The 25150-nt window shown below is 55.3% G+C and overlaps 6 protein-coding genes across 6 annotated transcripts; 2 read left to right on the top strand and 4 right to left on the bottom strand.

Annotated features, from left to right (window-relative positions):
- Positions 1-165: 165 nt before the first annotated feature.
- On the top strand, positions 166-3522 carry J7T54_007283 (translation initiation factor 5B; the record flags this gene model as incomplete). Its single annotated transcript, XM_051507572.1, has 4 exons — positions 166-630; positions 691-1197; positions 1249-3218; positions 3279-3522. The coding sequence occupies 4 exons, from the start codon at positions 166-168 to the stop codon at positions 3520-3522; spliced, it is 3186 nt and encodes a 1061-aa protein (XP_051361290.1).
- Positions 3523-3998: 476 nt separating this feature from the next.
- J7T54_007282 (Heat shock protein-like protein) lies at positions 3999-6694 on the bottom strand (the record flags this gene model as incomplete). The annotated part of the gene is made up of 6 exons (XM_051507570.1): positions 3999-4292; positions 4350-4643; positions 4692-6144; positions 6217-6248; positions 6480-6541; positions 6682-6694. The coding sequence occupies 6 exons, from the start codon at positions 6692-6694 to the stop codon at positions 3999-4001; spliced, it is 2148 nt and encodes a 715-aa protein (XP_051361289.1).
- Positions 6695-7886: 1192 nt separating this feature from the next.
- Positions 7887-14263, bottom strand: J7T54_007281 (chitin synthase D; the record flags this gene model as incomplete). The annotated part of the gene is made up of 9 exons (XM_051507569.1): positions 7887-8342; positions 8406-8523; positions 8669-8754; positions 8952-9621; positions 9673-9839; positions 10673-10749; positions 10800-11702; positions 11770-14097; positions 14245-14263. 9 exons carry the CDS (start codon positions 14261-14263, stop codon positions 7887-7889), a joined length of 4824 nt encoding a protein of 1607 aa, XP_051361288.1.
- A 1559-nt stretch (positions 14264-15822) lies between these two features.
- Positions 15823-18537, top strand: J7T54_007280 (NiaD; the record flags this gene model as incomplete). The annotated part of the gene is made up of 2 exons (XM_051507568.1): positions 15823-17575; positions 17627-18537. 2 exons carry the CDS (start codon positions 15823-15825, stop codon positions 18535-18537), a joined length of 2664 nt encoding a protein of 887 aa, XP_051361287.1.
- A 110-nt stretch (positions 18538-18647) lies between these two features.
- On the bottom strand, positions 18648-20207 carry J7T54_007279 (uncharacterized protein; the record flags this gene model as incomplete). Its single annotated transcript, XM_051507567.1, has 4 exons — positions 18648-19365; positions 19468-19674; positions 19731-19869; positions 19949-20207. The coding sequence occupies 4 exons, from the start codon at positions 20205-20207 to the stop codon at positions 18648-18650; spliced, it is 1323 nt and encodes a 440-aa protein (XP_051361286.1).
- A 1074-nt stretch (positions 20208-21281) lies between these two features.
- On the bottom strand, positions 21282-24851 carry J7T54_007278 (putative ATP-dependent helicase-like protein; the record flags this gene model as incomplete). The annotated part of the gene is made up of 3 exons (XM_051507566.1): positions 21282-23278; positions 23339-24524; positions 24735-24851. The coding sequence occupies 3 exons, from the start codon at positions 24849-24851 to the stop codon at positions 21282-21284; spliced, it is 3300 nt and encodes a 1099-aa protein (XP_051361285.1).
- Between the last annotated feature and the right edge of the window lie 299 nt (positions 24852-25150).

The raw sequence follows: 25150 nt of genomic DNA, 5'->3' as shown, positions 1-25150 counted from the left end.
ACAACGTCAACCCGCGAAAAAGTCCGCCCTGCACAAACGAACGTGCTTGCAATCCATCCTCACGGACTCAACTGGATTCCCGCTGCCGTAGCATTGGAATCAAAAGGGTATATAAAACACCCACACGCCGTCCCACTTTCGTGAGACTCGAGACAAACCGCCATCATGGCTCCCAAGAAGAAGGGTAACAAGAAGGGCAACGATGACTGGGAGGCTGAGCTGGGCGAGTCCATCACCCCGGCCGCCGAGCAGCCTGCCGATGCGGCGGATGCCAACGTTGACGGCGCCGAGGACGAAGACGACGAGGCCGGAGGTGGTCTGATGGCCATGTTGCGCAAGCGCAAGGAGAGGCGCAAGCAGAAGGGTCTTCCCGAGGAGGAGCAGGCGGAGACTACAGGGGAGCCAGACCTCTCGCACGTGCAAACGGCTCAGGAGGCCAACGCGGACGACGAATTTGCCCTGCCAGATAAGAAGGGCAAGGGCGGCAAGGGAAAACAGGCCCAGCAGAAGAAGGGTGGTGCCCCGGCGGCTGATGGCGACGACAATGGCGCCGAGACGAACCGTGTCCTGACCAAGGCGGAGAAGGAGAAGCTCAAGAAGGAGCGTGAGAAGCAGCGTAAGAAGGAGCAGGTATGCTGGACCTTGCAAGCGGTACTATAGAATGCGTTCCCAAGCTAACGAGCTCCCCAGGCTGCCAAGAAGAAGACGCCTGGTGCTGCTAAGGCTCCCGAGGCTGCTGCGCCTGTACAAAAGGAGGAGGCTCCATCCCCTACCCCTGAAGCGGCTCCCGCGGCGGAGACTGGCGGCAAGAAGAAGAAGATCCCCGCTCATCTGGCTATGATCCAGAAGCAGCAAGAGGAGATGCGTCTCAAGCGCGAGGCCGAGGAGAAGCGCAAGGCCGAAGCCGCAGCCCGTGCCGCCGAGCTGGATCGCCTCGAGGAGGAGGAGATCAAGCGCAGGGAGGAGGCCAAGGCCCTGAAGAAGCAAAAGGAGAAGGAGAAGATTGAGCAGCTCAAGAAAGAGGGCAAGTTCATGACAAAGGCCCAGAAGGAAGAAAAGCTCCGCAATGAGAGGAAGCTGCAGCAGATGATCGAGGCCGGTATCCAGATTGGACCCTCGGACGAAGCCGACAAGGAGGCGAAGAAGGCGAAGAAGGCCGCTGAGACCAAGGTCAAGAAGAGCAAAACCCAGCAAAAGGTACGAATATTTCGATCTTTGACTGGTTGGCACTTGACTAACAATTTCTAGCTCGATGAGGAGAAGGCCCTCGCCGAGGCTGCCGAGCGCGCACGCGCAAAGGCCGAGCAGGAGCTCAAGGAGGCTGAAGAGAAGGCTGCTCGCGCCAAGGCTGAGGCCGAGGCCAAGGCCGCCGCCGAAAAGAAGGCTGCAGAGAGCGACATTGAAGATGACTGGGAAGCGGCAGCTGCTTCAGACGACGACGTCAAGGACAGCTGGGACGCCGAGTCAGGGGATGAAGTTGCCAAGGCCAACGGTGGTGTCAAGAAGGATGGCGAGGAAGAAGATGACAATGAAGACGATAGCGAAGACGACAGCGAGGACTCGGAAGACGAGGAGCGCATCTCAGCGGCTCGTGCTGCCGAGGCACAGCGCAAGAAGGAGGCGGCAGAGCGTCGTGAGAAGGCTCACCAGGCTGCCTTGGCTGCCCGGTCAAAGGACAACCTGCGCTCACCCATTTGCTGTATTCTTGGTCACGTCGATACAGGAAAGACCAAGCTCCTCGACAAGGTCCGCCAGACTAACGTCCAGGAGGGCGAAGCCGGTGGTATCACGCAGCAAATCGGTGCTACGTACTTCCCCGTGGACGCCATCCGTCAAAAGACGGCCGTCGTCAACAAAGACAACAGTTTCGAGTTCAAGGTCCCCGGTCTCTTGGTCATCGACACACCCGGTCACGAGTCTTTCTCCAACTTGCGTTCTCGTGGCTCATCCCTTTGCAACATTGCCATCCTGGTTGTCGACATCATGCACGGTCTCGAGCCCCAGACCAGGGAGTCGATCCAGCTCCTCAAGGACCGCAAGACTCCCTTCATTGTCGCGCTGAACAAGGTTGATCGTCTCTACGGATGGAAGAAGATTGACAATAACGGCTTCGAGGAGTCACTGGCCATGCAGAGCAAGGCCGTCCACAACGAGTTCCAGACACGTCTCGAGAAGACCAAGCTCGAGTTTGCCGAGATGGGTTTCAACTCGTTCCTCTTCTACGAGAACCCGTCGCTGAAGAACAACGTTTCCCTGGTGCCCACCTCTGCCCACACGGGTGAGGGTGTGCCCGACATGCTCAAGCTCATTCTCCACCTGACCCAGGAGCGCATGACGTCGTCGCTCATGTACTTGTCCGAGGTCCAGGCCACCGTCCTCGAGGTCAAGGCTATTGAAGGTTTCGGTATGACCATTGATGTCATCCTGTCCAACGGTATCCTGCGCGAAGGCGACCGCATCGTCATCTGCGGTACCGAAGGCGCTATCAAGACAAACATCAGGGCGCTTCTCACGCCGGCACCTCTCAAAGAACTACGTCTCAAGTCACAATACGTGCACAACAAGGAGGTCAAGGCTGCTCTTGGTGTCAAGATCAGCGCCCCCGGCCTCGAGGGTGCCATCGCCGGCTCGAGGCTGATGGTCGTCGGCCCCGACGATGACGAGGAGGACATTGAGGAAGAGGTCGAGGCCGATCTTGCTCAGCTTCTCAGTCGTGTTGAGAAGTCCGGTCGCGGTGTCTCTGTCCAGGCCTCCACGCTGGGCTCCCTGGAGGCTTTGCTCGACTTCTTGAAGGAGTGCAAGATTCCCGTCGCCAACGTCGGCATCGGCCCCGTGTACAAGCGTGACATCATGCAGACCGGTGTCATGCTGGAGAAGAGCCCCGACTACGCCGTCATGCTCTGCTTCGACGTCAAGGTCGACAAGGAGGCCATGGCGTACGCTGAGGACCAGGGCATCAAGGTCTTCCAGGCCGACATCATCTACCACTTGTTCGACGCCTTCACCAAGCACATGGACGACCAGCTTGCTCGTAAGAAGGAGGAGTCCAAGATGCTGGCCGTGTTCCCCTGCGTTTTGAGGACTGTTGCTGTCTTCAACAAGACAACCCCCATCGTTGTTGGTGTAGACGTCATCGAGGGCCAGCTGAAGATCAACACCCCCATCGCCGCCGTCAAGCACACTGCGAACGGCAAGGAGATTGTGAGCATCGGCAGAGTGTAAGTTCTTTAGACCCTCGCGCTGCTTGTGTCAAAGCCGTGGCTAACAACAGACAACAGTACCTCCATCGAGCGTGACCACAAGCAGATCCCCGTCTGCAAAAAGGGTCAGCCCTCGGTCGCCGTCAAAATTGAAATGGGCAGCAACCAGCCCACGTACGGCCGTCACCTGGAGGAGACTGACCAGCTGTACAGTCTCATCTCGCGCAAGAGCATCGATACTCTGAAGGAGTTCTACCGCAAGGACGTGAGCAACGACGAGTGGCAGCTGATCATCAAGCTCAAGCCTCTGTTCGATATTTAATTCCTGGTGAAGGAAGGACGGCCAAAAATCAGGAAGGATATGAGGAACGAAAAGGGGGATCATTGCATCTTTCTAGTCTGATAATTCGACTTTTATTCACCATCACTCTCCGTGGACGTACGTGGTAGTCAGCTAGTCAGGTGGATATGGATGAGTGAATAGAGATGAAGAACACAAGTTGTATGTCGTCTAACTATTTTGTGTACGGCGTTCTAACGTGAGGCGCATGTCCATTATCATAATTGCACTTCCGGAAAGGCCTCTCGTCCTCTGTCCGGTTTCCCTGTCCTGCCGAGCCAACTCCCTTCATGTCATCAACGTCGTTAGATCCAAATGACCCGAACCAACGAGATTGTCATCATTTTCACTCGTCATCGCTAGTTACCTCGGTCACCGTCGCAGAAAATCTCGATTTCTTCTCCTCCGGCACCGTATCGAGGGCCAGAGAAGTTGCTGGATCGTCTCTTGGAACCACTCTATTTGGGGTCACCGGCCTCCTCGGTCTCGGGTTGGGGCGCCTCGGCGTCCTTCATCTCAGCATCCTGAGGCTTCTCTGCCTCGGCCGCGGCAGCCTTCTCCGCCTCTGCTGCCTTGCGCGCCTCCTCCTCCGCGGCCTTCTTAGCGGCCTGCTCGGCTTCGATGCGCTGACGATCAGCCTCGACCTTCTCAAAGTGGCGCTGCACAATGGGGCCGGCCATGGCGCGGATCTCGTCCATCTTGGCAATGTAGACGCCCTTGGACGCATCCTCACCATCCTCGTACAGCCAGTCCTGTCACATTGTTAGTTTACGCGCGTCTCAGGTGATGCGAAGGGTGGAAATGCTCACCTCAGCCTTCTCGAGGTTCTCCTTGATTTTCGACTTCTCCTCCTCGCTGGCAAACTCGGCATATTGCTCGTCCAACTTAGCGCGAAGGTCATAGATGTACGCCTCAAGCTCGTTCTTCTTCTCGTCAGTGTCGGCGACCAGCTTGTCCTCCATGACCATGGCGTTCTCCTTCTCCGAGAGACCGGACTTGGTGGCGTCGTCTAGCGAGGCAGTGCCTGCCGAGATGGGCAGGTCACCCTTGCGGACTTGCTTCTTGACCTTGCGAGTCTTCTTGGAGCCATCTGTGTCCATGGCCTGCAATCTGTCAGCTGGTGCCATGTTACTGGGTTGCAATGTACTCACGTCGGGGCTCTTCTCTTCGCCCTCAGCACCCTCCTTCACCTCCTCCTCGACTTCCTGGTCCTCGACATAGTAGCCAGTCTCCACGTTCAGGACACCGTGGATGTTGACACGAGCCTTGAGCTTGCAGATCATGAAGTCCTCAGCGCCATCGGCCTTGACGCCCTTGACGGAGAAGCGGCCGATCCAGGGGTTGGTCTTGCCGGGCAGCTCATCAGGCTTGGCGTACCTCGCCTCGAGGTCGAACGGCTGTTTGCGGTAGAAAGTGAGGATCTTTGTGGAGGGAAGGACGTTGCCCCTGTTGAAGACAGTAAGGCTGGTGTCCTCGTCGGGAATATCGGGGGCCTTCTCCCAGGCGAACTCGATAGGGTAGCTGACAATGTCCTGAACAGCAAAGTCGCGGACGCGGAAGACTGGGGAGAGGATGGCGCAGCTGAAGGCGCAGCCACGGGCGACAGCCTCGTCGGCGTTCATTGTGAAGGAAAGGGGCTTGCCGAAGAAAGCCTGGATGCGCTCCTTGAGGGCGGGAACACGGGAACCACCACCAACAATCTCGATGGTGTCAACGTCGTCCTTGGTGAGCTTAGCCTGGGCCAGAGCAGCCTCGAGGGGAATGTGGGCACGGTTCAGAAGAGGCTCGATGAAGGCCTCAAGCTCCTGCCTTGTGATCATGGTGTTGACATCGACGTCGTTCATGAGGGACTCGATGTTGACGGGAGCCTGCTGGTTGGCAGACAGAACCTTCTTGGTCTTCTCGGCGGCGGCAATGACACGAGCCATGGCACGGCCGTGGGTGGTGATGTCAATGTTGTACTTGCCCTTGAACTCCTTGGCCAGGTGGTCGACGAGAGCCTTGTCGAAGTCGCGACCACCAAAGTTGCGGTCCCAGGCTGTCGACTTGACAGCAAGCTCACCCTTCTTGAACTCAACAATGGAGGCAGTGTAGTCGCTGTGGCCAATGTCGATAATGCAGATGCGGCGGCCCTGCTCCTCGGGGGCGGGCAAGTCGAGCTTGGTGATACCCCAGCCGAGAGCAGCAGCGGTGTTGTCGTTGATCAGGCGGAGAACCCTGAGGCCGGCGATCTCAGCGGCATCGAGGATTGCGCGACGCTGGACGTCGGTGAACCAGGGCGGCACGCTGATGCAGAGCTCCTGAACTGGCAACTTGAGCTCGGTGGCTGTGGTCTGCTTGATCTTGCTGAAGTACATGGCAACAAGCTGGGTGGCGGAGAACTTCTCCTTCTTGCCCAGGTAGTTGACCTCGGCACCAACCTGACCGTTTACATCGCAAAGCTGGGCTGTGATGTATTGCTGCTCGACCGCAATGTCGGGGTCGTTGTAAGAACGGCCGATGAGACGCTTGATGGAGTTGATGGTGTTCTTAAGGTTCGTCACTTCTTGGGTCTTAGCCGTCTCGCCGAGATAACGGGACTTGGGGCCGAAGCCAACCATCGACCTAAGCCAATGTCAGTCTCAGTGCTCATACATTTCTTGTCTCTGGGGTGGTTGCTGCTGCGAGAACACTTACGGGGTGGAGCGGTTAGAAACTTCATTGGCAATCTGCAGGAGAGAAACCAGTCAGCCAAATGTCCGCCACAAGCAAAATATCAAGATTCCCCCCTCCTCGTCCTTTCCACGTATACGCCACGCGATGTCGCTGCCAGAGACTGATCGGACGCCGTTGGGCTCAAATTGGCGTGGTGGGGTGTCGACAGACGCAGGCTTCGTTGTTCGGGCGAGAACGAGGACAAGGACGGCGGAAGGATGGACAAAAGGGCGACAGTAACGTACCACATCGACACCACGGTTCCTCGCGACGGCAATAGTCGTCTTGAGGGTACCGAAATCAACACCTGTGCGCAGACAGTTCGTCAGCCAAGGTGTTCGTTTTGAGTTGTTGGCGCAAAAGTATGCGATGAGGGGCACCAAGATCACCACCAGTGGTCGGTGTGCTGGGTTGATCTGGCTGGAAGGGAGTGTATCAATTACTTACCCACGACACTCATGATTGCGGTTGCGAAATGTTCGTCTCCTCAGTATACACAGAATGTCTGTCGACTCGTTAAAAAGGGCGAGTTCGAAAGGGTCAATCTCTTTGTTTTTGGGGGGTATAATGTTGCTTGGAAGATTTGCAGGTCGGAGAGCAGGACACAGGATAAGGTAATGAAAGGTAGGGAATCGCAAAGTGGAACCTGAAGCGTTCAATTGGGTAGCGAAAAAAATTCCAATCAGGCGCTGGTCCTACCTGCGTACAGAGCGCTTCACCCTTTTTTTTTGTCCACCCGCCCATTGTAGCGCGGGTCGTGTCGTGTCGCGGGGCAGCTAAAGTCACTGGCACACAGGCAGGAAGGCCCGGGACTGCGGGGCACTGCAGCCCAGGGTACCTCCCCGTGCGCCCACGTCAGCACAGCGGAGCAGGTACTCCTTTGCCCCTCCGTAAGCGCGTTGGAGTCTTCCAGAAGTTGCTGGACGATGCTTGACGTGATCGACGCGACAGCAACATGAAGCAAGCATGCATCGTCAAGCACAGCTTTTCACTTATGGTACGAGTAGTAGAGACCAAGACAATGGAGGATGGCCATCAGAGCAATGACTGAGGTAACAATTAGCTCATGGATTCTTTGGACTCATCCTGGCTGAATTGCTCGCTTTTACTCCCCTCGACAACTCGGAGGGGCCTTTTCTTTCAGACTGTACGATAAGATAAGAGATCGTCTATCGCGATAAACGCACGTCAATGACCGAACTCCCAGAACAACACTTCAAGAGCAACAACTAGGCCATCCTGAACCACAGCAATGGCCCAACGTCATGACGACCATGATTTCCGAGAAACCCAGAAGAATCTCCACCTCACCGGGTCAATCTTTTTTGTTCTACCTCTGCCCTGCCTCGAAAAGTCCTACTCTTAGTCAACGATTCCTCATAGGCCCCATCCCTGACCTGCTCACCGCAAGCCATCAGACAACGCGTTGGCGGTGGAGGCACACGAATGACACACGCATGACTAAGTCCCAGCTTCTGAACTTTCCGCCGGTCGATCATCTTCATCCTAGACGCGAACCTTGGCGAGGTGGTTCTCCACGCTCAGATCCCGCGCCACGCTTCACTTGCTGAGGGCGTTGCGCACTGGCGTATTTGCGCCTGTCCTCCTCGCCCATACATTCTTCCATGTCTGGGGGTATGTAAATGAGGTGGTCACTGGGTGCTACGCAACAGCCTCTGTCGAGTGAATCTCGCGAGGAGGCCATGGTTCCCACTGAACTGTCCGTTTCGTCCGGATGCGCATATGTACCAGCTGCTGTCTTGTGTCGCGCGGAGAACTTGCCTTCGACAGCCTTGGGCGGACACAGTCGGCTTTTCTCCCGCAGAAGGCCATCTATTTGGGACCTTAACAGCCTGCGATCTCGCCTTCTGTGCCTCGTATGCAGGTTTGAAAGTCTCCGGTATGAGGCTCAGATCGTCTCCTTGCAGTTCGGCTTGCTCGATAGCCTCACGAGCTGTCGTGTGGTCGTCAGCTGCGGCTGCATCCGCACGAGGGCCATCCCACGTTCGCCGGCCTGCGGTGAATATGCCGTGCACCATGTAGTACCAGTTGGAAAAGGGGTTCACCACAAACATGAGTGGATACAGCAGCATCTTCCACCGGCGAAGCTTGATCCCAAAGTAAAGCATGAGCATCTAGTTCAAGCCCAGAGCTATGGCCATGAAGCTGACCGGTAGATCGTCCACCTGCTTCGCCGTCGACGCGAGTGCCACAACTATGGCGAGGAACAGTAGCGCCGTCGCCCGGATGGTGTTCTGCATGAAACGCACGAGGATGAGGATGGGATACCTTTTCCACACGCCAATCCGTTAGCATGCAGACCTCGTTGGTGACGAAACCCATAAACCATGGGCGTCGCTGTTTGACCAGGGATCGGACGGTCTGGACAGCCTCTGTCTTGCAGAACGCCGATTTGCACATCTGTATCTGGTACCTCTTCTTGGCTCCAATGATGAAGAGATGGGTCAGCCACAGGTCTTCCCCGAGATGAGACTTTGCAAAGTCAAAGAGGTCTTCGCACTGTCGGTCTTGTCTGCAAAGTAATACTTGGCCATCCGACGAAACGCAGAGAAGCGCAGCATGGCCAACGCGCCTGGCAGACAGGTGACGGCGCCGCAGCCGGATTCCACCGTTCGCTCAAATAGCTGGCCGTGGACGTACTCATTTTCCTGCAAGAGGGTGCTGAGACTATGCTTCCTTGTCGTCTAAGTGATGACGCCAGTCATTGCCAGCATATCTCTAGAATTGCCAGGGCTGAGCTCCATGTTGTAGACAAAGTTCTGCAGACACACCTTGTCAAGGATGCAATCAAAGTCCATGAAGACCATAAAGAGGTTGTCATTCCTCTTAAGATATTGCTCGTAGACCTCGTCGATGAGTTTGAAAGTGAGCTTCTGACACTGCCTTTTTCCACCGGGCGCGAATCGGGAGATGGCCACGCGAGACCCCCTGCAGACGACGTCGATGCTTCGAGGGTACGTCTCCATCGTCAAGGACCCGCCGAGCTTCTCAACCGTGCATACATAGAACTCATCCTCCTCTTCCACATCAAAAGACAGAAAGACATGGATGCATGTTAGTGGGTAATCGCAGTCCACGATCGAGTTGACAGCCTTGATCAGGACTTCGGGCTCTTCCCTGTAGCGAGGCATGACAACCACCACTTTTGGCGCTGAGTTGTCGTCTAGAGCCTGTTCCATCCGCTTGATGCGGCCAAGTTGATGAGCGACGAGTTGGTACACGCAAAACAGCCACGGGACTGTCAAGAGCAGGGCAAACGACCAAAACGCAAACCATTGCAGGAACTCTACCAGAAAGGGTGGCCAGTGCTTTGATGTGGCATTGGGTAGCGGCAGTGTGATGACAATAATGGGCAGGAATACGGCCCTATATCCCAGTGAGTGTTGACATTTCTTGTTGCCTTGAGATTGCGCTCACCTAAGGAGAGTGAACATAGTACCGACAATGATGCATAGGACGTTGATCGACCAATGTTCCGATTTTCGATGCACCTTGACTAGACAGTACACAAAGGCAGCCAGCCATAGGAACCATTCCAGACATGCCACTAGCATGGCAAGGCCCATAATGGCAGTGAAGACGATCTATAGTCATTCGCAGATTAGTATGGCGCACCGGCAGGTGCTGGCTTTGACTTGCCTGTCCAATGGGCCATGATTCCTCGAGCGCCATTTTTGTGTGATTCTGAAGTGTAAATGAAGAATGTCGAGGTTTGCGTTGAAAAGCCGTGGAGATGTTGAGAGCCAGACAACATCAGATCAGTCACTCACGTAACACACAACACGCCCACCGGCCCGCGCGGCTGCACGCTTCAAGGACGTATGAAAGATTATAGAGTTGTATCGTCTATTCACCAGGGAAATCTCACGCCTTGACGACGGTGCTGGCTATCTATCGACAAGTTCGATTGACCACCATCCGAAGCCATCATTGGTATGGGTGCCACAGAACAAGCATCCGTAAGCCCTGTAGCTTCAAAACATGTGGACCGAGTCTTCCGATGCTGAGCAAACTAGCCCAGCGTCAGGATTCACTGAGCCATGACCCTCAAACACCTGACCATTGTCTCCAAGTGGTAGACCACGTCTCCGCCACGCCTAGCTTAAAGCAAGTCTTTCGCTGGTAAGCACAGTGGCGCGACGATGTGCAAGCCCTGACTAGGTAGCTGATCCCGTCTTTTGCTGCACAGATCATGCTCAGAGACGCCCGACGGTCCGCCTCAAGCGACCTCGGCGTGGAATCTGCTCCGGCAGCTGGATCGCGAGTGGCGCATCGGGCGGCAGGACGTTCAGAGTGGCCACTGGCGCCCCTGTCCAGGATTGCGATGCCTGAGATGACAGAGGTGCCTCGTGAACAAGACATCTCAACGTGTTGATAGACTCTACCAATCAACATCGCTCAGTTGTAACTTGCGAACCCTCTGTCCACGGTCCTTTGGGCGCTGCTCCACACGATTGTGGTGGAAGGTCGACGGCCTTTCCCGGTCGCTTTGAGCTACACCTCTTGTCAGTCTGCTTCTTCCCCCAAGGTGGGATGATACCTACAGTCAGGCTCATCACTTTGATTCAGATCATAGTTCAAGACCAGGCTCTTGATCCGCTGCTGCTCTTCCTTTTCAGCCTGCTGCTGGTTCTTCATAGCAATCGCAAAGGTAGAATCGGAAGGCAGCTCGATTGTCTTGGTCTGTTGTCGGTTGCCCTTCTTCGTGAGCAGGGCGAAAGCCATTTTGTTGATGGGCGGGTGCTCCGCGGCTGATGCTTGCGCTGGAGCAGGCTCCTGTGCGGCCTCGCCGTGTGCCGACAGCCCAGACGTTTCGCGACTCTTGGCTCGGACGGGTAGAGGCACGTCGAAGAGCTGCTTCCGCTCAAATTTGCGGGATTCGAGGCTGTCTGACATCATCTTGGCATACTCGCGCTCGAATTCGGCCTCGTCCTCCGAGTCCACCTCCGGTTGCTGACGAGACATGACCAAGTCGTCGTCGTCCTCGACACTGCTCTCCTTACCAGAGTCCTCTTCAGCATCCTCAATGTCCTCTTCTTCACTACCACTATCATCATCGGCCTCGCCCTCCAGGTCCAGCTCGTCGATCCCGTCGTCGGACGACTCGCCACTGCTGGCTTCATCTGGTTCAGGCTCAGCGGCCTTCTCAACACCAGACGCCTTCTGATCTTGGGCAACGGCCAACTGGAAGGCCTGGGCGGCATCTTCCAAGTTGGCAGCGAGCTTCCATTGCGGACGTGTTAAAGCAAACACGTCTTGGACGCTGAACTCAATGTCCAGCGGCATCGACACTTTCGTGAAGATATAGTACTGGAAGAACGACAGGAAATAGTCAAGCTTCTTGCCTGCTGCACCTCGGTTGAAGAACATGCCACAAGTCTCGAGTATGGTTGTGATCAGGCGAATGCGGAAGAAATCATCAGGCGGGTCAAGGTGGTTGAAGCGTCCTGGCATAGGTGCTCCTCCTACGACTAGTTAACGGGCTTCAACAGCTACAAGGATAGAAATCCTTACCATGACCAAGTGTCAAGATTTTGTACATGGCATCGAAGATGACTGGATGTTCGAGCATGCGATAATTGTACAGCTCTCCGAGGTACTTTACTTCGGCAATTCGGCGCTGGGAGAAGCGGAAGTCGTTCTGCTCAAGCCCGAAGGTAATAGACTCGATAACGTTATCGATGACCTTGACGACAAAGTCTGGGTGGTATCGGTACAGCGCGCCGAGGAGGATGCTAAGTAGATGAATGTTGCCATACTTCATCTTGCCGGGTTTGGAAAAGACCTTTTCCATGATATGCACCACCTCAGCCTCCTCCCAGTGCAGTCTTCGAATCTGCTTCAGAATCTTGCTGTAGTTGCGCTTCGTCATGTCCATGTAGATCAACTTGCGAATAAACGTGTCCATCGGTGTACGCTCCTTGTGAACTACGGCCTGCCGTTCAGGCGGATCAACATAGTACACCGCGTTCTCGATGAGCATACGCTCGGGCTGGCCCAGGTGATGAGCTGACTTCTTGCGCTGCAGTGTTTCCAGGAAGCTGGCCATCCGAGGCGAGGTCTCCGGGTTGCGAAGAAGGTAGCGACCGCAGTTTTCGATAAGGTTGCACAGGATCTCAATGTTCATGCGGGAGAAGTCGTCCAGGCTGACTTTCAGACAGTGGAAGACGACGTGCTCCGGCACGATACCGAACTTGGTCAGCTCAGCAAGATAGCGAATGTTGCTCAGGCGGACTTGACCAAGGAAGTCCTTCTCCTTTCGGCGCTGCAAGCTGCGGAATTCGGCGTCGAGGTAATCAACGAGGCCTTTGGGAATGTCCGGCATGTACCGTCCGAGCGTGGCGACGAGACGACCCCAGTTCGGTAGTAGATCAGTACGTCCCTTGGGCACCTCGGTCAAGGCCTTAACTAGTCGGTTTCTGGAAGCCTTAGAGTTGAGGAAGCAGAAGTCAATAGCCAATTCGTCGATGGTATCCTTGTTGGTGAGCTCCGGCAAGCGTGTCAGCAGGGCATCCACCTGTGCGCCAATCGTCTTGTTGGCAATGGCTGTCGACTGGTCCTCGGAGGCATCTGGCTTTGGTGGCTCGGCCGTGTCGCTTGCTTCAATCTTCTTTCCAACCTGCTCTTCCGAGTCGGGCTTCTTCTTTTTTCCATCTTCGAGGAGCATGGCAGGGACCTTGCCCTTCAGATCCACTAGGTTCTCGTAGAAGCGTCTCTCGTCTTCATCTTCCCAGATTCCTGCGCCATCACTGGAGAGATAGTCGCCGGTCTTGACGAGGCCAATGGAGCTGTTCGTAGCGGCCATTGAGTCGTCAGACACTTTGAGGTCCGGCATCTCTGCCCCAATCGCGTCCGCGATAGCCTGGGCGTTGGCCACGAGGCGCTCTTGACTCTTGACCTGTTTCTCGTAGGTGGACTGGCGGTCTTCAAAGACCTCGCCGGACTTGACGTACGCTTCTGCATTGCGGCGTGCCTGGGAATGCACAGACTTCTGATCACGAACGACATGCGCCTTGACGTCTTCAAAATACTTCTTCAGAACGTTCCTGAACCGCTCTCGAAGCTCAGGCGGTGTGAAGGGTTGATCAGTTTCATCGCCAGCATCGATGGGGCACGCGTCCCCGCTGGTGTCCTGGGCTGCGTTTGCCACACCATCCTCCTCTACAGTCTTCCTCCCATCAGCGCCAGCAGGTTTGGTCCCAAGAATATCCCAGCTGAAGGCCTTGACAAAGATGACCAGCAGCGGGAGGTTGACGTGTTCGCGGTCATGGCCAAGCAGATCCTTGAGAACTTCCAAGGGGAACGGCTCGACAGTTCCATCATTCTGTTTAGCTCCTCCACGAGACTTGATCTCTGTTGTCTTCCCGGCCACAGCTTTCGTGGCGTCATCGGGCTTGGCGGCATCATCAAGGGTCCGAAGAACCCTCACGAGCCATAGTTCAGTGACGACCCTCAGGAGCGCGCGTTGGCGGCCGATCCGCTCCTTCTCTTCCTTCTCGCGAGTCTCCTGCGGCAGAGACTTGAGGAAGCTCTTGTCTGGCGTGGCCATGCCCTTGCCAAGGAGCCAGGCCAAGTATTCTGTGAACTCGCCTGGCCCAAAGCGCTGGTGGAGGGCACTGACGATTTCCACGCCAGCGTCCACCTCACCAGGCGACTTGAGCTTGCAGAGGCCCTCGTAGCATGCCGAGATAATTTCGGATAGGTACTTGTGCAGGCTGAGCGCTCGAATCTCTTGCAAGAAAGTTGCGAGGGTCGCGGGGGTTACGGCAGTTCGGAGTCGCTTGATGAAGGCGGTGTTCTTCTTGAGGGACGAGTCGAGAGCCTTGTTGACGGCGAACAGATCTGAAGTTGAAGGTCAGCCGAGGGTCGAAACGCATCGCCATATTGGTCGCACCCTGCTCGCCATTCCATGCGCGTTCATTAAGGCTGCGCAGTTCGCCTGTCTTTTTGTCAGCCTGCTGCGACGCACAACGCCCTCGGGTTTCGTACGCTTCCTGGCACGGTCCATGCTGGTCTGGGGGTCCTGTGTCTGCGGCGATTTCGTCAGGGCAACAGGAAGCGACACAGCGTCAGTCGTATGTTGACGGCGTCAGATGTCTGGTTATCATTCGTGCTAGATACGGTGGGCCGCATGCCTCTTGGCTCAGATCGAGTCTCACTGGCGCTGGGCTCGGACTCGAGATTGGCTGTTGGCAGGCTGTGGTTTCGGGGAATGCGATGGTGAGCTATGGTCGATCAAATTCGGTTTTTAGTGGTTCATGCCACACAAGGTGACGGTTTTCGAGAATGACGATGGAAAGTTCCCTAAGCTCAGTTAGCAGGTGCGACTGGATCTTGCAGGGGTGTGCGTTGCGGTGGATTTATGTCGGCCAGTACGTACCATGACTCAATGTTGAGAACGACCATGAGACAGTCTTTGCGAGTAAACGAACGTGCACTGTCCACAAGCTTACTACCCTGATTTTTGGTTTTTGAATTTTCTTGTTACCGTGCAATCTAAGTTAGTGTTAGGGAGCAGAGTGCACAGATAGGATACGACATTGTGCCTGGGATAGCTGGTTTCTTTTTGTCCCCCACTGTCCCGCCAAAGGTAAGGCCAAGAGTTATCAGCGCGGCAAAACCGCGGGGTGGCCGGATCTGGCTTAGCCCAGAGCTGCGGCTCAGGCATGAATGCACCTACCCTGTATCAGAGTGTGGAAACATGCCACATTGTGTAGCTTGCTGTGCAACCCCCAGTTGAAGTCAATAGAGAATGTAAGCTTCAGAGGTTCATGATTCTGTGATAGACCTCGTTATTTGGTGTCAATATTCAAAGTATCAATCGATTGGGCTGACAATGAGATTACAACTTCTGCTCCACCTACAGCGTCAGACCTGATCGCAGCAAACAAGGGCCAAGGCAACAGGTTGTGTAGGTGACTACACATCCTCTGATATATGTGCATACCAGTATTTATTAATTAGCTCTTCGCAAAACCCGCAACCTCAGCAGCAGCCAGGAACGCATCTCTCCGCCATAACAGGTATTCGTGGGGAAGGACCGGAAGAAGCGTATTAGTAGGACTACGAAGTTCGACGAGAAAAATGCATCTCCGGCGTCCCACGTCGCGGCAACGCTTATCAGGGTGGGCGCCGCATCTTGATTCGCCGTGTCTTATCGCACGACCTCTCCTCAACCAGCTCCAATGCGATGAACTCGATAAGACACCCACGCGACATCCACTCTCACAGATCTTGCATCTCCTCGCTATTATGCGTGGAGTTCCCCGGGTGAAGGACGTTGTGAGATCCGCGGATCCAGTCTCTTCGGACACTAACTATGCGGTATCGTATGACATATGACGACCAGATGGGGACAGATGGGGGCACCATGGAAGTCAACTGAGACGTACATGTGTTGTAAACGGAAGCACACGATCGATCTCCAGGGGTTCACTGCTTTCCATCACACTCTTGGTGCTCTTGAACCTGGCCACACCTCCTAGGAAAGATCTAGCAGCCTGTTCATATATACATACCGAACACGGTGGCTGTGGAAAGTCTTGACCCACGATGGAAACGCCAAAGATGCCTACACACGTCGCATATCCTCCAAGTCCCCCTTCTACCGCAAAGCATTCGAGATCGGGCAGTCCTGGCACGTCCGCGAGAGAAGAACACTTGGTTGACACACCTGACTTGTCTTCGTCCGAGCTGGCGAAAGTATATCCTCTACCACCTTCGTCCAGCAAAAAAAGCGTGCTGAAAGAGGACCTGAAGACGCCCGACAGTCATGTTGAGCGAGACCCTCGGCTGATTCGACTTACGGGTGTCCATCCCTTCAATGTCGAGCCACCGCTGAGCGACCTATACGACCAAGGCTTTCTCACCAATGAAGATCTCCATTATGTCCGAAACCATGGTCCCGTCCCACTTTGTGCGGACGAGGATATGCTGGACTGGGAGTTTACTGTTGAGGGCATGGTTGACAACCCCATCACGATGAGCGTACGAGACCTCTTGGCCGCTTACGAGCAAGTCACATATCCTATCACACTTGTCTGCGCTGGCAACCGAAGAAAGGAGCAGAACATGGTTCGGAAGTCCAAGGGCTTTTCATGGGGTGCAGCGGGCTTGTCCACCGCGTTGTGGACAGGCGTGCCCATCGGTGACCTGCTCTCTCGCGCCAGACCTCGCCACGGAGCGAGATACGTCTGCTTTGAGGGCGCAGACAAACTCCCCAACGGCTACTATGGCACCTCTTTGAAGCTCAACTGGTGCATGGACCCGAATAAGGGGATCTTGGTGGCGCACAAGATGAACGGCGAGAAGCTCCATCCGGACCACGGGAAGCCCGTTCGCATCGTCGTGCCCGGGCAGATTGGCGGTCGAAGTGTCAAGTGGCTCAAGAAGATTATTGTCACGGCTGAACCGAGTGATAACTGGTATCACATCTACGACAACCGCGTGCTACCGACCATGGTCTCGCCGGAAGCCAGCGCCAACCTGCCTGATGTCTGGAAAGATGAGAGGCACGCCATTTACGACCTCAACTCAAACAGCGCCATCTGCTACCCAGCACATGGCGAGAAAATACCCACAACGGGAGAGAATGCGAGCTATAGCGTCAGGGGCTACGCATATGGTGGCGGCGGCAAGCGGATCACTAGGATGGAGGTCACCCTCGACAAGGGCAAATCATGGCGCCTCGCGAACATATACTACCCAGAAGACGACTATCGCGCCGCGCCCGATGGCGACACTCTCTACGGCGGGCGCGTGGACATGTGGTGGCGTGAAACAAGCTTCTGCTGGTGCTTTTGGTCCCTGGACATCCCGCTGGACGATCTTTGTTCTTCCGACGACATCATGGTCCGCGCTATGGACGAGGGCATGATGGTGCAGCCGAGGGACATGTACTGGTCTGTGCTGGGCATGATGAACAATCCTTGGTTTCGCGTTGTGATACACAAAGAGAACCACTCGTTGCGCTTCGAACACCCAACTCAACCGGCCCTAATGCCAGGTGGCTGGATGGAAAGAGTGAAGAAGAACGGCGGCGATTTGAGCAACGGCTTTTGGGGGGAAAGGATGAATGGTGAAGACGAGTCCGTTGTGGTCGAACCGGAGCCAGCGAAGGATATCTGCATGACAAACGACAAAATCAAGCGCACCATTACCCTTGAAGAGCTGCAAGCTCACTCGAGCGAAACGGAGCCGTGGTTCGTTGTCAATGGCGAGGTGTACGATGGGACCCCCTTTTTGGAGGGACACCCCGGGGGCGCAACGTCCATCACAGCTGCCGCTGCCCAAGATGCTACCGAAGAATTCGTCACTATCCGTACGTGAGTTTCACTGCCTATATAGGGCAAAGGCTAACATGTATCTGCAGATAGTGAGAACGCCAAAGCCATGATGCCCGACTACCACATTGGCACACTCGACCTTGCTTCCCTCAAAGCCCTGACCACTGGCGGTGAAGAAGAACAACAGCCTGATACCAACCGCATCGTCTTCCTCCAACCCAAGAGCTGGACAAAAGCCATACTAGATTCCAAGGATAGAGTATCCCCCGACTCATTCATCTTCACCTTTCGTCTAGACCATGAAGCACAGGACATTGGTCTGCCGACGGGCCAACATCTCATGGTGCGACTACGCGATCCCGCCACTCGCGAGGCCATTATCAGGGCATACACACCGCTATCGGAAGCCGACGAGAAGGGCCGTCTAAGGATACTCATCAAAGTATACTACGACACCCCTGATCGCAAGGGTGGCAGAATGACACAGGCTCTCGATGCCATCCCCACCGGGCACTTTGTGGACTTCAAAGGACCCGTTGGGAAATTCGAGTATCTCGGTCAGGGCCGAGTTAACGTTTCCGGGCAAATGAGGCATATCCGTCGGTTCATCATGGTGTGCGGTGGATCGGGTATCACCCCCATCTTCCAGGTTCTGAGGGCCGTCCTGAAGGACCCAGAGGACGAGACAAGATGTCTCTTATTCAATGGCAACCGAGAGGAGACGGATATTCTGTGCAGGGAAGAATTGGACGAACTAGCCAAGCGGCACCCGGAGCGCTACCAGCTCATCCACACACTTTCAAAGCCTAGTCCCGCGTGGGCGGGGAGGAGAGGCAGGATGGACAAGGCCTTTTTCTCAGAAGAGGTCGGCGCACCCGCGAAACCGGGGATCGGAGATGAGATGGTCCTTGTCTGTGGACCCAAACCCATGGAGCAAACGGTCAAGGAGGTGTTTCTGGGCATGGGCTGGAGCGAGGACAATCTGCTGTTCTTCTAGGGGCACGACGACCGCATTTCGCATAGCCGACAGTTAAATGTTCATTTCAAAAGGCCATTACGAAAATTCCCCCACACCACTCGTACAGACCACATTCGAACATCGACTGCTCAGTGCCCTTCTGTCGGATTGGGGTAGTACCAAGCCGACACAGCAACGGCAATGTACAGCAGGACCAGCAATAACCCTTCGAGGTAATTGCTCTTACCATCCTGTAAGAACCTCCCGACAGTAAGAATAGACAATATCAGCATGACGAGGTTGAAAATGTCAAAATTGAGATCCATCTGTTTGCCCAGGCCCCAGGCAACGACCACCGTCAGCGGCGCATTGAACAGCGTAGTCTGAAGCGTGGCCCCCAGGACATGCGACAGCGCGAGGTTCATCTGATCATCCCACGCCTCGTCAATGGCGGTCAGGTGCTCGGCAAACTTCTCGACGAGGGGCACGAGGATGAGGCCCATAAAGGCGTCGCTCACGTTGGAGACCTCGATGACGTGCTCGATCTGCAGCACGAGGGTGATGGCGATGATGGCGACGAGCGGGATCGCGATGAGGAGGGCAATGATGCACTCCGTCATGGTGAGCTTGGCTTTGCGCGCGTCCTCGTGCTTGTCGGCGTCGCGGTGCTCGTCGTAGGCGAAGCTGGCATCGTAGAGGCCGTGGTGGGTGGTGACGGTGAAGAAGAGGTAGGCGGCGTAGGCGATGATGAGGAGGACGGAGATGATGCGGGAGATTTGGAGGGTGCGATCATCAAGCTCGACGCCGCTGAGGTTGGTTTCGAAGATGCCCTGGCCGAAGACGGTGGGTACGGCGAGCGAGACGCCCCTGCGTAAGACTGTCAGCAACCAGGCGTTCGCAAATGTCTTTCCCCGAGATATGTATGTATGTCTGTCTGTCTCGCGAGATACGATGGGAATGAGAACTTACGCTAGGAATAGGAGGCCATGACCTGTCTCGCTGATGGTTCCGCCAAACGTCTGCTCAGTACGACAGACACCGCCAACAAAGAAGCAGAACCCGAGACACAGCAGCATCGTGGCGAGAATGGAGCCGAGGATAGCAGCCTTGATGACGTTGAAGTAATCCTTGGACAACAGGACGATGAACAGCACAATCTCGACCACGGAGCCCAAGCTAGACAGGACGTTAGTTTCGCTCTCACATGTACACGCAGGATGCCTGATACGCACGTAATCTCTGTCAACATGCCAATGACACGCGGTAGCTTCTGTGCCAGTTCCTGCCCAGCAAAGCCAATGAGATTGGCACACGGTACCATGGCGATGTACGCCAGCGTGAAGATGAGAATGTGACGCTCCTCCATGGTATCTGCCCGTCCCCGTCAGTACATGATTTTTACAAGGATCTTTGCAAATACATCAGACAAGAAAAAGGAGAGACAACGCACATCGCACAGCCAGTGCCGCAGGTACAAATGGCCACAGAAGATTGCATATTGTGCTGGCTCGACTGGTCGACCTAAAATTGATGCGGAGGAAGTGGCTGGGATGGAAGCCTCGTCGCCCGCTTTCGCCCCCCGGGTTCAAGGCCAGTCGGGACTGTTTCTCATTTGTATTCTGGTGCCGTTTGGGGAAGCGATCGTAGGTCGTTGGGGCGGGAAGCTGGTGGTGCTGCTGTTGTCGATGTCGATGTTGATTATCACCCATGATGCTGCTGCCGCTGTAGTGAGAGCGACGCTCGTCACGGCTGCGTGGACGGGAATGCCTCCTGCTCTGTTGAGGAGGAGAAGGGGGCATCATGATGCCAGAGTAACTCAGTTGGCCGTCGAATTCGCTTCTGCGCGAATGTTGAATGTCCTCTTTTCTTCTTCTCTGCCTACGTAGAATAGGAGATCGATATTCTGGAGGCCGCCGGCGCTGCTCCTTGTCCCCTGATATTGTGCTTGGCGACGTACCACGGCGTAGAGAGACGAGGAAGTCCCAGCTTGAAGATGTGATGACAGAGTGAAAATAGTACTAATGGATGAGTATCAGAGACAGGACCAGCATATTACTCGATTGGGTTGGGCGTCCAATACGCCAGCTACGGAGCGCCAGCATCATCGTCACGCGTCCCTCGCGCGATTGAGACGCAGAGACATCTAAGCGGGAGGGTCTTCCCTGTTTTGACCCTTGACCGTAGGTTTGAGACGGTAGTGGCCATTGGTGAATCAATCGAACGTGGACAACTTGCTCGACACATCTCGGTGCCGTACTGCCGGGGGAATGGTCGAGGGAGGCTGGAGAATGGGAGAGGATTGGTTATGCGACCTGCACGGGCTGTTGCCAAGGGTCCCATGCAAACAAGCTTGAACGGCACTGAGTCCACGAGCAGCTCGGGTGCTAATAAAGTACGGATAGTTAACGTTAAATTATTCCAGTACCTGGCTGAAGGTTCGACAACACGAGTGGTTGTGACTTGTGAGTACGAGCTTCGAGTGAGGGCAGCTGAGGCAGACATGGCGATGTAGCGAGAGCAGGGATTTGAAATCGCCCTCCCTCAGATGGCCAAGCGAACAGGGAACTGGCAGTAGTGGACAAATGACAACAAATACCGCGCTGAAGGGTGAAGACCAAGGGACTGGATGGATGGCGCTCAGCCCCAGGAGCGCGTCCGGCTCCCACATGCCGGCGCGGAGCCTCTGACGTCATTCCCGGCTGGCGATCCCGCGACCCGGTCTTGATCGGATCGATGGATGAGAGAGAACAAGCAGTCGGATATGCGGTATCGCAAGGGTCTGCTCATGGCATGGGAGGCTCCCCAATACCAGACCATCTATCGAAACCACCCATGGTCTCGTACTCCTCCCGTGGTTCGGCCTTGACTAAAGGCTCAGACTCACCACCGTCTTGCGCCAACAGACGCGCATCCCTAAAGGGCACTGGCTGCGCAGCAACAACCGTTTCGAAACCCAGGGGGCTCTCGTCCTCGGGCCCCATGGGCAAATCCTCCACGTTGATCTTCATGTTCAGCAGAGCCTTGAGGACCACTGCGCTACCCGCCTTGCTCATCACCTCGTTGGAGTGCTTGCACAGCTCCGAGGCCACACACTCGACGCAGCCTCTCTCGCAGTGACAGCCCTCAACCCTCTTGAGCGCGTCCCGCAGGAGCTGATCAATGTGCTCAAACGCCTTTGTATTGATACCAGAGCCCCCCGCGCCCCCCTTGGCGTCGTAGAACGTCAGCCGCGCCGGTCGCTTGCGCTGACTGTCCTTTTGCGCAAACTCCTTCACCCCAAACTTGCATTCGGTCCGTACATCGCTCGGCATGCTGATGACAAAGTTGGGCACCAAGCTCATGATGGCGTGCTCGGCCGCATGGATCGCCGCGGCCGAGTGCAGCCGTCGCTCCTGTAGAATCTCCAAGGCTACCTTTGGTATGTCCACCCACATCCCCTTGCTGAACCGGATGACGGGTGGGTTGTCGACGTGCACGGCGTCCAGGACGCGGTTCTGTTTGTCCACCTTGAAGAACCCAAATACGTTCTGCTGGATCTTGATCGTGCCGTAGTAGGCCATTGACCGTGAATTGGTGATTTTGCGCAGAGCTTCTGTCTCTGTGGGATCAATGTCTGTGTAATCACGCTGCACCGTTGTCCATTCCACCCTAACCTTTTCCACCTTGGCCATGTGTTTCTCAGGCTGGAAGTCTCGGACAAGGTACGTGTTGCCCTGGTGGAGGAATATGGCCCCGTCGTAGATCGTGAAATGTGCTCTCGAGGCCTCAAGCTCCTCAAGAACAATGTTGCGTCCATTGGTAATGTCGATAATGGCGAAGTGATCATCTTCTGTGTCGCGGATGGCAACAAATTTGGATGGCACGGGGCGAAAGCGGTCGTGACAGTGATAGTATCCGGTCTCGTCCAGGAGAAGTCTCTCTTCGCACACTCGGGGCAAGTCCTCCCCAAAATATTTGGCATCCTCTTTAGGCCGGATAGGCATCTCGTATGCGGCACATTGAATATGGCCCTCGCGCACCAGGAGATTGTCCAGATCTACCTGCAATGCGCAATTCGCTTTCGTGAACAGCTCATTAGGATTCTGCATGTAATGTTGGTCTGTAGGAAACGAATCGCCCACCAAGATTGACAACGAGTCCTTGTTCCTCCGCCCGGCACGTCCGCTTTGTTGGCGCAGGTTGGCAATGGTATAGGGGAAGCCCCATGTCATCACGCAGTCCAGCGACCCAATGTCAATACCAAGCTCCAGGGCCGTCGTGGCCACAATTCCCAGCAGCTTGCCCTCAAACATCTCGCTTTCGATGCGTCGGCGGTCATGCGGCGTGTAGCCGCCACGGTAGCCCATGACTAGATTGATAGTCTCTGGACGGCCCATTGACTCTAGCTCTTGCTTGATGGCGTTGACCAACTTCTCGCACTGGTGACGAACCCGGCAAAAGGCGATAATACGCACACCTCTCAGCATGAGGGAGCAGAACAAGCGAGCACACTCAAATTTGGCGCTGCCTCGGCCACTTGCAGGATCGCCAGGGTCTTTGTAGGGTGTGTTCCAGCATAAGAATTCCTTGCGTCCCGAGGGCGATCCGTCAAAGTCGATGAGCCGGACATTGTCGATACCAAAAATGGTCTTGAAGTGATCTTTCGGGTTGGCAACGGTGGCAGAGCACGAGATGAACTTGACCTTGCGATTGCCGACGGCAGCACAGACCCGTCTCAGCCGTCGCATGATAAAGGCCATATGGGAGCCCATTTGCCCATTGTAATAATGGAGCTCGTCCACTTGATAGACAGGTCAGCATGGTTTCGTCTTTATGCTGGGAGGAGTCGAAGAACACTTACCAACGACATACTTCAAGTTCTTGAGAAACGTCCTCCACCTGTCTTCTTGTGGAAGAATCGTAATGTGCAGCATGTCCGGATTCGTGAATATGGTCCTCGCGCTCTCGCGGATTTCATTCCGCATCGTAAAAGGCGTGTCTCCGTCAAAGGTCTCCACCAGGACCTCCTCCATCCCGGGCATGTAGGACATCATCTCCTTCAGACTCCTCTTCTGGTCCTGTGCTAGTGCCTTGGTTGGGAAGATGTACATGGCTCTTGAATTAAAGTCCCGCTCGAGAGCGTAGATGATCGGTAACTGATAAATCAGCGACTTGCCTGAGCTCGTCGACGTGGAGACAACCACGTTCTGGCCATCGTGAAGCCCATTTAGTGCCTCAGCTTGGTGCGCGAAGAATCGGGTGATGCCCTTGGCATTGTAGAGCGCATTGACAAGGTCCTGACTCAGTAGAAAGTCCAAGTCTCCGTAGACCGGCTCTTGGGCCTCGAACACTCGATGCCCGTCTGGCACAATCTGGCCCGTGTACCACGAGCTCTCCTTCAGCTCCTGCACAATCTCAGGAATGCTCTTGCGCTCTTGTGGAATAATCTCGGGCAGCGTGCTGGGTGCGTGCAAATCCTCATCCTCCTCCGGCGGCGAAGGCTCAGGGATATGCGCTTTCGTCTTCTGCACCAGAACCATCTCTGGGTCAACCTTCTCTTCGACACATTTGTTCAAGAACACGTTGACTGCGCTCTTGAACCTCGTGTTACGCCTCTCAATGAGCTGTGTCATCTGCTTCTGGCTGTACACAGGCATCTTGAGATCCTCCTCTCTCAGCTTGCGATGTGGCTTCGTAGGCTCGCCACTCTTACGGTCCTGCACCTGGCGCTTGAGGTCGCCATCTACAAACTCAAAGTAGAGGACCTCCCGGCTCTTGGGTGGTTCTTCGGGACCAGGGCTCGCCCGTCTGAAAGTGTCTTTGCCTGTCCAGCCGCCCACGGACGCATCCAGAGCCGGAGCCTGGGATCGGAAAGACTTTCCCGTCTTGAAGGTATTATCCCTCTCGGACGCCTTGACGTCCAGCTCGAGCATGAGCTCATCGACGTAGGCAAACTTGATTCCCTCAGGCCGGAGCGCGACGATGGACGCCACCGTCTCCACCGTCAACGTCTTCTTGATGTGCGTTTCCACCGTCGGTCTGATGGTCTCAAATGTCGTCACCAGATGTCGCCTCGTACAACAAAATGTATACACAAGATTCAGCGCCCGGTGCGTTTGCTCTAATGCCTTGAAGCTCTGTGGCCAGTCTATAAGGCAGTCCACCACTGTGCTGCTTTCCTTATGCAAAGTCGCTTTTTTGCCTTTGGCAGCGGCCCGCCGACCTTTGGCTTGGGGCTTTTCAGCTCCATCACCTACCGTTTCGCCCTCTGGTGCAGGAGTATCATCCCCCTCGGCAGCTCTCTTGCGCTTTGCTGCAGGGCGGCGCTTGGTACGGGTGTCCTCTGTCCCTGCTGGAGCGGCTATCGCAGGCATAGTCGCGGCCGTAGTGATTTCTCAGGTCATGATGAGGAATATGATGCTTGAATTGAGCAGCTCAGTCACCGGTGGGTAGTCCGCCTGTGTGTAGGGTGTTGTGGCGACTGCGTCGGATCTTTGTCGCGGAACTGGCGCCAAGTCACGTGTGTCCTCTACGTCACCACCACCCCTTTTCTCACCAGGATCGCGTGAAGACAAAGGGACTGGACTACATGTAAGTAGCCGTCAAAAGGAATCATGGTGCTGAACAAAACGTCGCGGTAGAGTGAGCTATGGATATTCTGCTTATCGTAGTA

This window comes from Emericellopsis cladophorae (genome assembly GCF_022114955.1).
Source record: "Emericellopsis cladophorae strain MUM 19.33 chromosome Unknown NODE_33_length_250951_cov_121_911845, whole genome shotgun sequence".
NCBI classification, from domain to species: domain Eukaryota; kingdom Fungi; phylum Ascomycota; class Sordariomycetes; order Hypocreales; family Bionectriaceae; genus Emericellopsis; species Emericellopsis cladophorae.
This window is presented reverse-complemented; position numbering and strand designations above follow the sequence as displayed.